Below are 14,469 nucleotides of genomic sequence, written 5' to 3'. Positions count from 1 at the left end.
GTATGTGGTACCGAGGAATCGAACCCGGGTCTTTGTGCATGCTAGGCAAGCACTCTACCATTAGGCCAAACTCCCGGCCCCAACTAGTGTTGTTTTAAGAAACTAAATTTTGCATAGTCAGTTAAGCAGCAATAACATACACTGCAATACAAAAATCACCCAGGCAATGAGATGAAGGAAATCACTTCATCCCCCCATAAATTCCATGTTTACTTTAGTGATTACTCCTTCCTCAGAAATGACTTCTCAATAGTTTTAACAGTTGCAGAGCAAAAACAGCATAATTCTCTTTGTGATAACAAAGTTACCAGAGGGATGGCAAGATGTTATCAAAAGGCTCTTAGAAGTCCTAGGATATACTTGATGAAATCTGCTCAGGGCCCTTCTCCTTTCATCTCCACTCATAAAATATCAAAAGCAACCTGTTCCTTTGCCCCTAATTCTGATTATAAAACTGTGCATCACACAACATTTTAGCTCTAGCATATAATATATAAGCTAGACAAATGTTTATCCTGCAGAGCTTGAGGTTTAGAATAATGGGGTCACCTTTAGGACTCCATGGAGCGTCATCTGAATTCTTCTTTTTCTTGGGTCGAGATTTCAAAGCTGGGTCATCATCGTCAGACTCCAGGGAAGGATATACTATAGAGAGTAGAAAAACAGAATTAAGATTCCATCCAAAAGGAAGGACAGAATAATATATATTTCAGTTCTTCTGATTCCTGTCCAAGTGTTTCCTTTATGTTACTAACACTCAAGAAGGAGGTCATGAATGTATCACACATACATATATGATGATTAATTTTGTACCCTTTCAGGCAAAAATCATACCTCTGCATTAGCCTAATTATTTTACTTTATTTTTTCTGGTACTATTGGGATTTGAACTCAGGGCTTGTGCTTACTGGTCAGGTGTTCTGCCTAAAGTTTGTTTTTCTCTGGTTATTTTTTTGGTTGCTTGTGGGGCTTGAACTCTGGGCCTAGATGCTGTCCCTGACCGCGTCAGCTCAAGGCTAGTGCTCTACCATTTGAGCCACAGCACCACTTCCAGTTTTCTGGGTTTTTTGTTTGTTTTGGCCAGTCCTGGGCTTGAGCTCAGGGTCTAAGCACTGTCCTTGAACTTTCTCAAGGCTAGAGCTCTACCACGAGTCTCAGCACTACTTCCAGCTTTTTTCTATGTATGTGGTACCAAGGAATCAAATCTCAGTCTTCGTGCATGCTAAGCAAGCACTCTACCACTAGGCTACACTCCCAACCCAATTCTGGTTATTTTTTAGATAAGGCTCACCTCCTGGACCCACACATTGACTGTCTTTTTTTAGGCTCCTTGTCATTGCACCCACCATCACATCCAGATTCCTTTTGTTGAGATGGAGTCATTTATACTTTTCTTTACAGTCTGTCGTAGAAATGTAATTCTCCCAAATAGGATTACAGGTAAGAGCCATGAGTATATAGGTTTAATTCAATCATCAAATAACTATCTGGTGAATGAGTATTTGAGTTAACTTGTACAATTCAGCTCTAGAATTTCTCCCTTTAAGAAGCCTTCCTTCATGTTCTTAATCTGAATCAGATATTTACAATAAAATACTAGTAAATCAAATTTGGCAGCATAAAGCCATGGCAAAGTACAGTGGCTCAGGCCTGTAATCCCAGTTATTTGGAGAGATGGAAGACTGAAATTTGAGGCCAGACTAAGTAAAAAGTTAGTGAAACTATCTCAAAGAACAAGCCAGGCATAGTGATTCATGTGTGCTGTCAAGTACATGGGATAGGAGATAGGATGATTACAGTTGAGACCAGCCCCAAGTTAAAGCAAGACTCTTTCTGAAAAATAAAGGAAAAAGAACTGGGTATATGGCTCAAGGCACAGAACGTTCCACCTAAAATAAGAGTGTCATATACTATGAGCAAATGGGATCTATCCTAGGAATTGAAAATACAACAACAAGAGAAAACTCAATATAATAGATATTAGTAGAACAATGGAACCAAAGCAAAAGCAACATGTGATAGTGTAAAAAAGCATTTGACAAAATGAAGACAAAAAAAAAACTTAAAGCCAGATGTGATGGCTCATACTAACTACTCAGAAGGATGAGATCTGAGGATTGTGGTTCAAAGCCAGCTGAGGCACTAAAGACCATGAGACTCTTATCTCCAATTAACCACTAGAAAACCAGAAGTGGCACTGTGGCTCAAGGGGTAGGGTGGTAGCCTTGAGCCTGAAGAGCTCAGGGACAATGCCCAAGCGCAGAGTTCAAGCCCCACGAAAGAAAGAAAGAAAGAAAGAAAGAAAGAAAGAAAGAAAGAAAGAAAGAAAGAAAGAAAGAAAGAAAGAAAGAAAGAAAGAAAGAAAGAAAGAAAGAAAGAAAGAAGGAAAGAAAGAAAGAAAGAAAGAAAGGAGGAAGGGAGGAAGGGAGGAAGGGAGGAAGGGAGGAAGGGAGGAAGGGAGGAAGGAAGGAACTTAAAAAATACATTGGGGTGGGGAGCAAAGCCTAGTGGTAGGTAGATTGTTGCTTCCCATGCATGAAGCCCTGGGTTCGATTCCTCAGCACCACATACACAGGAAAAGCCAAATTGGCACTGTGGTTCAAGTGGCAGAGCACTAGCCTTGAGCAAAAAGTGTCCAAGGACACACAATATACAATGCACTTACCATGACACAGGACAATTATAAAACCCACATCACATTCAATAGTAAAAGACTGATGAGGTTTCCTCTAAGATCAAGAATTTAAGATGGGCTAGAGATACAGCTCAGGTGGTAGAATACTTGCTTATTAGCTTATGCAAGGTCTTATCTTAGCTAGTACCACAAAACAAAAAGAATAAAACAGGATATCCATTTTTACTACTGCTCTCTAATATTGTACTGAAAAGTCTTCCCAGAGCAATTGTGCTAGAATAGAAAAGAATACATCCACACTGGAAAGGAAGAATTTAAATTATCTCCACTCACAGATTATCTTAATCTGTATACTAAAATGCTAAAGAAACCATCCCCCCCAAACCAATTCAACTAGTTATGCTACAGCCAAATTGTAGAGCTATTTCTATATATTAGCAATAAATAATGCATAAAGGAAATTAAGAAAACAGTTCCATTTACAGTAATATCAAAAGAATAAGTATGAATAAATTTAACCATGTAAACATAAGATATGTATATTGAAAACTATTCAATATTGTTAAAAGAAATTAAAGAAGACACCAATAGACTCATGCTCAGGAACTGTATTCATATTCTTCAGATGGCAATACTATACAACACGATTATCAAAATCCTATTGAACATTGTTGTAGAAATGGAAAAGTTCCTCCTAAAATTTGAATTAAATTGCAGTGGACTGTCAGTTGCTAAAAAAAAAACCTTAAATTGTTTGAACTAGGTGTCTTATCAATAACTGAAATGTATTCCCCATAGTTAGAGATGCTTAAAATGCTAAGATCAAAGCATCAAAAGATTTCATGTCTGGGGGCCGGGAGCTTGGTCTAGTGGTTGAGTGCTTGCCTAGCATGCACGAAGACCCAGGTTTGATTCCTTGGTATCACATACAGAGAAAAACATGGAAGTGGTGCTGTAGCTCAAGTGGTAGAGCTCTAGCCTTGAGAAAGTCGTCCAAGGACAGTGCTCAGGACCTGAGTTCAAACACCAGGACTGGAAAAAAAGGTATAATATTTGCATATAACCTATATACATAATCCTGTATACTTAGAATCATCTCTAGATCACATGGTATACCTAATATAAAATGAATACTATGTTTTTTTTTATTTTATTTATTTATTTTTGCTAGTCCTGGGCTTGAGCTCAGGGCCTGAGCAATGTCGCTGGGCTTTCTCAAGGCTAGAGCTCTACCACTAGAGCCTCAGCACCACTTCCGGCTTTTTTCTATGTATGTGGTACCAAGGAATCGAACCCGGGTCTTCATGCATGCTAGGCAAGCACTTTAACCACTAGGCCAAACTCCCGGCCCCATTAAATACTATGTTATAAAATGGTTTTGGTTAGGGGAAAGTGACAAGTTAAAAGTCCATACATGTTCAGTAAAGATATAACTTTTCCCAAATATGTGTAAAAGCTGACTGTATACCTCTGCAGGTTTTTGGCTGACAAAGTACATAAACAATACAGGAGATAGGAGTAAAATAAGCAAGTGGAGTCATCAAAGTGAGAATTGGATATTACTAAACACAGATTAGAGCTCATTAAAGAGCTACTGTTCTAGACATCTCATGAGCAAGACAGTGTGTCCAGAGCTCTGTAAGCATAATCTCTGATGCTTACATCAACCCATTTTATGAGATATCCCCAATTACAGAATAAGAAAACATGGGTAAAAGAAATGATCAGAGTTAAGGTTCCTTATAGGCTGGGATTGGGATTGATACTGGGAGTAACAGGATCCTTTTTAGGTGGCTACATGTAATTAGCTGTTCTTACTATATTCTGCATCCTTGAAGCATGCTCCCAAGCTGTCCTGTTCATCCAGACTGGCATTCTCCTCTTCCTCGCTCTCAGGTTTCCAGTATGCTGGCCGCTTGATGGTTCGCTTCCCTGGGACACGCTGGGAAGCTGGACTACTAGACACAGTACCCAGACCACTACTGGAGCTTGCACTGCTTCGTTCCTGCCCCCCAGTCCACCAGGCCTGCAGGCCGGAGGTAGCTGGGGAAGATGATGAGGACTGAAGATTGGCCATGCACAACATGCCCTGGATAGCCTCCTGAGTGCTGGGGGAGGCTGGAGCCTCACTGTAAGGGACAGAGGAGAAATACTGAAGGAACTTCTGTAGTTACTGGGAAGAAACCAGTTATCAGAATAATAAGGGAAGAGGAATATCAGCAATAGGGACCAATGTAGAAGTAGACATCTAAGGTGGAAAACTAGAAATTAAGCAAAACGATCAAGACAGTATCAAAGATTGTTTTCCAAAAATACAGTCCTCCTTACCTCAAGTCTCTCTATAAACAGCAGCAAACATGGCATAAAATTGGGTATTTGTCCTTTCTATTCATCTCTGTGCATCCATTCCTTCCTTAAAGGACTTTATTAGTTTATTTTACTTCAACAAAGAGGTTTCACTTTGGAATTTCCATACATGTATGTATATATTACACTTGGATCATACTAGACCCATCTATTTTCCATCTTTTTGCTATCTCTCCTCACCCATTTTTTTTTCTTTTGTGCTGGACCTGAGTCTTGAAGCCAGGGCCTGGGCACTGTCCCCAAACATCTTTGTTCAAGGCCAGTGATGTATCTATAGTTCTATTTCTGGCTTTTGGATGGTTAACTGGAGATAGAGTCCTACAGACTTTCCTTTTAGGGCTATCTTTGAATCATGATTCTCAGCCCCTTGAGTAGCTAGGATTACAGTTGTGGAACACCAGCACCCCAGCTCCTCCCCATTTACAAGCAGATTTAGGTGGATTTCATTATGCCATCTTCTTACATATTTCTCTTTCTTACTTTTCCCATTCTTCTTCCAACTTCTAGCACTCACTCCGTGCCAGATCTTAAATTTCTCAAAACAAGTTTCATGTCTATCTTATTCTTTCAGGCCAAATGTCTTATGTGATGCTTGGTCTGTTTGCATGGCTCTCAATAAGCCAAACTTGGTGGTGCATATCTGTAATGTCAATGCTAGAAAGGTTAAGACAGGAGAACTTTGAGTTTAAGGACAGCCTGAGACATATAATGAGACCATAAATAAGTAAGTAAACAAAATGGCTCAATGAGTATCTGCTGATTGATGTTGTCCTTTGTATAGGAGGAGTGCAGTGTTGTCTAACAGCCTATAAACACAAAATAAAAGCTAATACTCACGTGAGGGCAGTATAGTCAGGTCCCCCAACCTGCCTACTGGCCTTAAGTAGATCAAGAATTCCACCAGCTCCACTTCCATTCCCAAGCTTGCCTTCAACCCCTTCTACCATATCCTCATCTGTTGTATAGTCCTCCTATTGGGAAAAAAAGCCTATTACTGCAGTTGCTCAGGGTTGATTTAGTAAAGTTCCAAATTAGGACTAATAATGTCTAATATCTAGATGTAAAACTCCTAGTATCTTCTGAGAACCAAGTATAGAACAAATAGAAACCAGAACAACTATTCTTTCATCTTAATCTTTACAGCATCTTTGTAAAGTATACCACCTATTTTACAGATAAATAATACTTGGTTGAGATCTCAGCAAAGTAAATAGTTTGTGTAAGGTTGGACCAGTATTTCAAATCAGATACTTTTTGTTTAATCATACTGTCTTTTATGCTGTTCTTCACATTAAAGGATTCTTAAAATATTTCAACTACATTGTAATCTTCCATTTATATGCTGCATAGAACTTAGTATGCAGTGCTTTTTTAAAGTAGTATTTTAGAAATTGAATCCACAGGACGCCTTAACTTCTTCCTCAACTAGAAGGAAAATCTATCTTCTGTCTCCAGGATCAGAAGATCATATACAAGCAGCATCCTACCTCAATGTCAAATTCAACTTCTCCTGGTTCACGAACCCGGTTGGGATCAGAGCAAGGTTTTGCACGGGGCAATTTCCGGGGAAATTCTAAAACACAATTGAATATAATTATTAGAAAGTTAAAATTAGCACCTAAGTGAATCACTGAAAGGAAGATTACAATTTTCTTGAAACTAATGACAACCAGTAGTGAGACTTAACAAAAATAAAATTTTAAAGCAAAGAGAAAATAGAAGTCTATATAGTTTGGTAAACCTAATATCAAAAAGCTCAAGGAGGGGCTGGGAGTTTGGCCTACTGTTAGAGTGTTTGCCTAGCATGCACGAAGACCCGGGTTAGGTTCCTCAGTACCATATACCCAGACAAAAGTTGGAAGTTGTGCTGTGGCTCAAGTGGTAGAGCTCTAGCCTTGAGAAAGCCAAAGGACAGTGCTCAGGTCCTGAGTTCAAGGCCCAGGACTGGCAAAAAAAAAGCTCAAGGATACGGTCTGAGTCTATGGAATGCAAAATAAAAATATAAATGTAAAATGGTCAGGGCAGAAAGAAGAGATACCTACTTGGTCTTAGTATCAGGGCTGCCTTCTCCTTTCCCAGTCTCTCATCAATTTGCAATTCATCATCTGAATCCAAGTCAAACTGATCTTCCATCACCTGTTCTGTCACCAGCTTTGACTTGCCTGCCTTCTTTGCAATTTTTGCTCTATGAGATTTTGTTAAGTTCTTCATTTTTTTGGTACTGGAGCAAACAGGGAGGAAACAAAAAGGGTCATGTGAAATATAAAGATAAAAGGCTAGGAGTGTAGCTCTTTGATAAAACACATGCTAGAAATGTACAAAAACCTAGGTGTAATGCTGACCATCAAATAAAAATAGTACGTTGGAAAACCTCTTCAAATTGCTCTATAAATTCATATTAATTTCTATCAAAATCTTCCCAGTTTTAATTGACAAAAATAATAGTAAAATATATACATATATATCTCTGTACACACACACACACACACACACACACACACACACACACACACGAACAAAGGAAAAAACTAAACTAGCCAACATAACTGCCGTGAAAAAGAACAAAGTTGGGCCGGGAGCATAGCCTAGTGCTACAGTGCTTGCCTAGCATGCACAAAGCCGTGCATTCAATTCCTTGGAACCACATACTTAGAAAAAGCCAAGTGATGCTATGGCTCAAGTGGCTTAGCGCTAGCCTTGAGCAAAATCTGTTTAAGGACAGTACCCAGATCCTGAGTTCAATCTCCAGGACTGGCAAAAGAAAAACAAAACAAAAAAAAAGAACAAAGTCAAAAATTAAACTTCAGTTCAAAGCTTACTACATACAGAAAGGGAAGGAAGTGAAAAAATGCAATTATACACTATGTGGAAAATGACCTATGTAACTTGTGGGCATGGATGAGAGGGGAAAACTAGAGGAAATGAAAGGAAAGGGATGATATTGTCCAAAATAAGTCATTACCTGACTTATGCAATAGTAGCCCCTAGTACAACCCCTTTCTAACAATAAAATTTTTCTAATGTGATGTTGATGGAACACAACTGTGAGTCTGAAGTAAATTATTAAAGACCAACAAATGATTCACAGACAACTAGCAATCCAAATGGAAAGAAATGAATGTGAATCCGGGAGTGGTGGCACATCCTGAAAACCTAGCTACTCAGGAAGCTGAGATCTGAGGATCGAGGTTCAAAGGCAACCCAGCACTAAAGTGCATGAGACTCATCTCCAATTAACCACTAGAAAACTGGAAGTGGTGCTGTAGGTCCAGGGGAAAGGTGGTAGCCTTGAGCTGAAGAGCTCAGGGACAGCAACTGGGCCCAGTGTTCAAGTCCAATGACTGACAAAAAAGGAAGGAAGGGAGGGAGGGAGGGAGAGAGGGAGGGAAGGAGGAGAAAGAGAGGGAGGGAGGGAGGGAAGTGAATGGGGAACTCAACCTCATATCATACATAAAATTAATTCAAAATGCATAATAAGTATAAGAATAAAGACTAGAACTAGAATACTGCTAGAGGGAAACAAAAGATAATTCCTCTCTGGCCTGGGATTAGGTAACTTCAGTGCTTCAAAAGAAACTATGAGGGCCGGGAGTTTTGCCTAGTGGTAGAGTACTTTCCTAGCATGCACGAAGACCTGGGTTTGATTCCTCAGTACCACATACATAGAAAATGCCGCAAGTGGTGCTGAGGCTCAAGTGGTAGAGTGCTAGCCTTGAGAAAGTCCAAGGACAGTGCTCAAGCCCTGAGCTCAAGACCAGGACTGGCAAAAAAAAAGAAACCATGAAGAAAATCCAGGAATGGTGGCATATACCTGTAATCTCAGCAGGAAACTGAAGCAAGAGAACCTGACATTTAAGGCCAGTATATTTTAGAAACAGAAAGAAAATGAAAAAAAGAAAAAAAGGGAAAGGGTAAGAGAGGAAGGGAAAGCTTTCACATTATTTATCATTTATACTCAGAATATTCAAATGACTCTTTGCATTTAGCTACAAGAAGAGCCAATGTAAGGGGCCAGGAGTTCGGCCTAGTGATAGAATGCTTGCATGAAGACCCCGGGTTTATATCCTTGTACCACATACATAAAAAAGCCAGAAGTGGTGCTGTGGCTCAAGTAATAGAGCTCTAAATTTGAGAAAGCCCAAGGGTAGTGCTCAGGTCCTGAGTTCAAGCCCAGAACTGACAAAAAAAGAGCTAATGTATAAGAAAGGTGAAAGACTTCCAGGAAAAGGTGGCTCACGCCTGTTATCCTTGCTGCTCAGGAGACTGAGATCTGAGGATAGTGGTTTGAAGCCAGGCAGTCCATGAGACTCTTATTTCCAATTAACCACCAAAAACTCAGAAGTGGAGCTGTGGCTCAAATGGTAGAGAACTAGTCTTGAATAAAAAAGCTAAGAGACATTGCTACAGCCCTGAGTTCAAGTCTCAGGACTGAGACACACAAAAAAAGCAAACGATCCGATTTCTCAAAAAAAATATGCAAATGGCCATCATCATATAAAATGATGTTGACATAAGTATGAATCATTAGAGAAATGCAATGAAAATTATGCTGATCTAGCCATAGTGGCCCAATCCTTTAACCTCAGCACTCAGGAAGCTGAGGCAAGAAAGAGGTCTTCTGTTAGACCAAGGCCAGCCTGGGTTACATGAACTATTTCCACAAAACACAACAACAACAACAAAATCTTGCCATTTCTGACAACATGAATAAACCTGGAGGTCAAGTGATATAAGCCACACAGAGAAAGAAAAATACTGCATGATCTCACTTATATGTGGAATAAAAAAAAAGACAAATTCATAGACTCAAAGGGTATAATGGTGGTTTTCAAGGATGAAGTGAAGCTAGTAGAGTCAAATGGTACAATGTTTCAGTTATGTGGGACTTGTCAATTCTAGAGATCTAATGTGCATATTTGAAGTTTCCTAAGAGAGTAGGTCAAATCATCCTTACTTCACAAAATAGCAACTATATGAAATATATGAAATAGATATCATTTCCTAAAATAGAGAGATATCAAAGTAAAAATCACATTGCACATCTTAAATAGACACGAATTTGAAGTGGGATGCTAGTGGCTTATGCCTATAATCCTGATTAGAAGATGAGGCCTTGATTCCTAGTCAGAAGATTGAGACTATATTTCTAAACAGCCAGCAAAAAGCCAGACTGGAGGTATGGCTTGAGTGGTAGAGTACCAGCAATGGGCAAGCAATCTGAGCACAAGGCCCTGAGTACAAGTTTCCAGTACATGTGCAAGCATGTGTGTAAACACACACTCACACATACATACACACACACACACACACACACACACACACACACACACACACACACAATCTAAGAGGCTAGAGTATAGCTCAGTAGTAGAATTCTTTGCTTAGCATTAGCATGCATGAGGCTCTTGGTTTAATCCCTAACACTACAAGAATTTCCAAATTTTAATCAAAAAGAAACAAACAAGAGATATTGCTTTATGCCCATTTGAATGAATATAATCAGAAAATAAAACAAGAACATAGCCAGGCATTGGTGGCTTACATCTAGCCATACAGGAGGCTTAGATCTGAGGATCACAAATAAAAGTGAGCCTGGGCAGGAAGGTCTTATCTCTAACAAACTACTAAGTGTGAGACTTAAGAAGAAGAATGTCAATGTCGATGGGTACAGTGCTTCACCCGTAATCCTAGCTACTCAGGAGGATGAGATCTGAGGATGGAGGTTCAAAGCCAGCCCAGGCAGGAAAGTCCCTGAGATTCTTACTCCAATTAATCACCAAAAAACCAGAAGTGACGCTGTGGCTCAAGTGGCAGAGCAGTGGCCCTGAGCAAAAAGTGTCCAAGGACAGTGCCCAGGCCCTGAGTTCAAGTGCCAGGACTGGCAAAGAAATAAAAAAGAAAAAGAAAAAGAATGTCTGGGACAGCACCCAGCCCAATTTCAACCCCTAGGACTGGCAAAAATATAAAAAAGATACAAGTGTTAGCCAAGTATATCGAGAAACTCATGACTGTATGAAGAAATATAAAATGGTAGCAACTGAAATGTTTACTAATTTCTTAAAAAGCTACACATAGCCCTAATAAGTTTACTCAATGTGAGAGCAAAATACTAAAGTCCACATAAAAAACCTGAATACTTAGCCGGGTGCTGGTGGCTCACCTGTAATCCTAGCTACTCAGGAGGCTGATATATGAGGACCATGGTTCAAAGCTAGCTTAGGCACAGACACAAAAAGACAAAAAGTTCTTGAAACTCTTATTTTCAAGTAACCACCAGAAAATTGGAAATGACACTGTGGCTCATGTGGTAGAGGATTAGCCTAGTGCTAAAGAGCTAAGCAATGACACCCAGGCCCAGAGTTCAAGCCCCATGATGGACAAAAACAAAAAAACCCAAAACTGAATATAGATGCTAAGAGTATCATTATTCAGTAGAGCTCCAAAGTAGAAACAATCCAACAAATTACAGATTTGGAGTTGGTAGAGTGCTAGCCTAAGTGTTGGTTAATAAGTTCTTCTCCCAGCCATGGGGAAGAAAATAAACTTTAAAATACTTTTTTGCCATATAATGAATGATTGTTGTACTTAATGTACTATGTTGTCTCTCATCTCCTTTGCTGTCCCTTGGTTATCTCATATTGGTATAGTATCTCACTTTGTTATCTGATATATTGAATTTACTTGTATTTGGATATTTGAAATTTGATAGGGAAGGGGGGAAAACCAAGACGGGTGGGGGGTGTGGGGGGGGAGGGAAATGGGTACCAAGACATGTGAAAGGGTATCAATGTATGTGAATTAATGCACCTTCTATCTGGCAAATATCATGTAACCCTTTTACTAATTACAATAAAAAAAAAGAAAAAAAAAAGAAAATACTTTTTTGCCAATCCTGGGGCTTGAACTCAGGGCCTAAGTGCTGTCCTTGGGCTCTCACAAGGCTAGAGATCTACCACTTGAGCCACACCACCACTTCTGGTCTTTTCTATGTATGTGGTACCAAGGAATCGAACCCAGGTCTTTGTGCTTGCTAGGCAGGCACTCTGACACTAGGCCAAATTCCTGGGCCCAAACTACATTTTTTTTTACCATTCCTGGGGCTTGAATTCATGGCCTGAGCAATGTCCTTGGACTTTCTCAAGGCTAGATCTCCACCACTTGAACCACAACACCCCTTCCCATTTTTTCTATGTATGTGGAACTGAGGAATGGAACCTGGGTCTTCATGCATGCTAGGCAGCATTCTATCACGAGGCCAAACTCCCAGTCCGTACATTATTTTTTTAATGTAGAGTATTTGTGTAATGAGAGTGGCTTAGAGCTATAATCATCATTTAAAAAAAAGACTAGATATAGGGTGTGTAGCTCAAGTGTAGTGTAATATACATAATCAATAAAACAGAGGGAGTAGCTGGGAGTTTGGCCTAATAATAAATGACAAAAGCCGCATATCCATAAAATGAAACATGTAACAAAAATAATAAATGAATAAAAAGTAGTCTAGTCAGACTCAAAGGAACATAGGCCCAATAGTCTCCCTCATTTGTCATAATCAGTAGAAACCTTGGGCTCTCCTAGCAGAGATTTACAATAGAACAAAATCTAGAGACATTAGGCCAAATAGTATGACCCTAAATTTAAGGACCTCCAGGAGAAGGAAACAAAAGCCATATAATGAGTGACTGTTGTTCTTAATGTTATCTCTCATCTCTTTTGCCATCCCTTTGTTATCTCATATTATTACAATATTTCATCTTGTTATCTGATATATTTTATATGTGCTTAATTGATTAATTGAAATTAGAAAGGGAAAGGGGGAAATCAAGATAAGTGAGGGGAAGGTGGGAGGGAAATGGGGACCATGTCATAAGAAAGGGTATCAATGTTTGTGAAGTTAGGCACCTTCTATCTGGTGAATATAATGTAACCCTTCTATTAATCACAATAAAAAATAAAAAAGTAGGCTAGTGATTGCTTGAAGCTAGGATGTAAATGAGTATAAAATAAATGAATGTAACAGATGTGGTCTAAAATTGGTCTGTAATAATAGATGCAAAAATTTTGTAGATTTATTAATTTTATGACATGTAAATTGGAGATCTAAAAGAGATCACACAAGTAAAATCTTAAAAAGTTGATTTCATAGAAGTTGAGTGAGAATGGTATAGTGGTTATCAGAATGAGAATAGAAAAGGAGGGGGAAAGGGCAGCGTTCAATCAGCAAATACAGAAAGAATAAATTCTGGTGTTTCTGGGCAATTAACAATAATGCATTACATGAAGAACTTGAATGCACAAACTATAAAAAATAATGACTTGGTTACTATCCAGTACATTATGAACCAAACTTTACATTATTTGATAAATATGCACAAATATTATATATCAAAAATATATATACAATTTAAAAATAATTCAAAAGTGAGCTTTAATCCTAGTTCACATGCTAAACAATACAAAACAGTTAAGCTTCTAGTATGCCCAGCACGGTGCGGTGGCTCACACTTGTAATTCTAGCTACTCAGGAGGCTGAAATCTGAAGACTGTGGTTCAAAGCCAGCCCGGGCACTAAAGTCTGTGAGTCTCTTATCTCCAATTAACGACCAGAAAACCAGAAGTGGCACAGTGGCTCAAGTAGTAGGGCAGTAACCTTGAGCTGAAGAGCTCAGGGAAAGCGCCCAGGCCCAGTCAGATGGACCTACTATACTCACCCTTGTGATCAGAAGAAAACATTTTCCTACTAAGAAGTTATTAAGGTATTCTTATACTTGGGTTTTGATGGCTGCTGTGCAGCATTTTGAGTGTACAGATGATAACCCTTACTGCCTTTTTCAGCCTATGTCCCAGATATTTCACCGTTAACTGTTGACCTACTTAGCTTAAAACCATCACCCTTTAATCTCCATCTTTACCAAAGATTTATAAAGGCTATCATTTATTAAGCATATACAATGTGTATGCCATAAGAACTTCATAGTGTTGCCTACCAGTGGCTCACGCCTGTAATCCTAGCTACTCAGGAGAGTGAGATCTGAGGATAACGTTTCAAAGCCAGCAGAGGCAGGAAAGTCTATGAGATTCTTATTTTTTGCCAGTCCTGGGGCTTGAACTCAGGGCCTGGGTACTGTCCTTGAACACTTTTCGTTCAAGGCTAGAGCTGTGCCACTTGAGCCACAATTCCACTCTTGGCATTTTCTGTGCATGTGATTCCCAGGAATTGAATCCAGGGCTTCATGCATGCTAGGCAAGCACTCTATACCACTAGGCTACACTCCCAGCCCCCATGAGATTCTTATCTCTCATTAACCACCAAAAAAAGCAGAAGCTGGAAGTTGAGGTAGAAACTGGGGAAAACTGAAGGAAGGGATGACAATTTCCAAATAATATATATACTCATTACTTGACTTATAAATAATAATCCCTCTACCTAAATAATAAAATATTTTTAAAAGCTAGAAGTGCAGCTG

General features: G+C 39.2%; 1 protein-coding gene across 3 annotated transcripts in view; it reads right to left on the bottom strand.

Annotated features, from left to right (window-relative positions):
- The window catches only part of Phf8 (PHD finger protein 8), a 90,979-nt gene that overhangs the window by 17,618 nt on the left and 58,892 nt on the right, over positions 1–14,469 (bottom strand). For all 3 annotated transcript variants that reach the window (XM_090326599.1, XM_090326600.1, XM_090326602.1), the window contains 5 exons: positions 7,045–7,223; positions 6,490–6,575; positions 5,840–5,973; positions 4,454–4,764; positions 550–645 (listed from right to left, as the gene is read on the bottom strand). In XM_090326599.1, coding sequence (XP_090182725.1) covers positions 550–645; positions 4,454–4,764; positions 5,840–5,973; positions 6,490–6,575; positions 7,045–7,223 — 806 coding nt within the window. The remainder of the gene's footprint in view (positions 1–549; positions 646–4,453; positions 4,765–5,839; positions 5,974–6,489; positions 6,576–7,044; positions 7,224–14,469) is intronic.

This window comes from Megascapheus bottae, chromosome X (assembly GCF_031878675.1).
Source record: "Megascapheus bottae isolate mThoBot1 chromosome X, mThoBot2.hap1, whole genome shotgun sequence".
Taxonomy (NCBI): Eukaryota; Metazoa; Chordata; class Mammalia; order Rodentia; family Geomyidae; genus Megascapheus; species Megascapheus bottae.
This window is presented reverse-complemented; position numbering and strand designations above follow the sequence as displayed.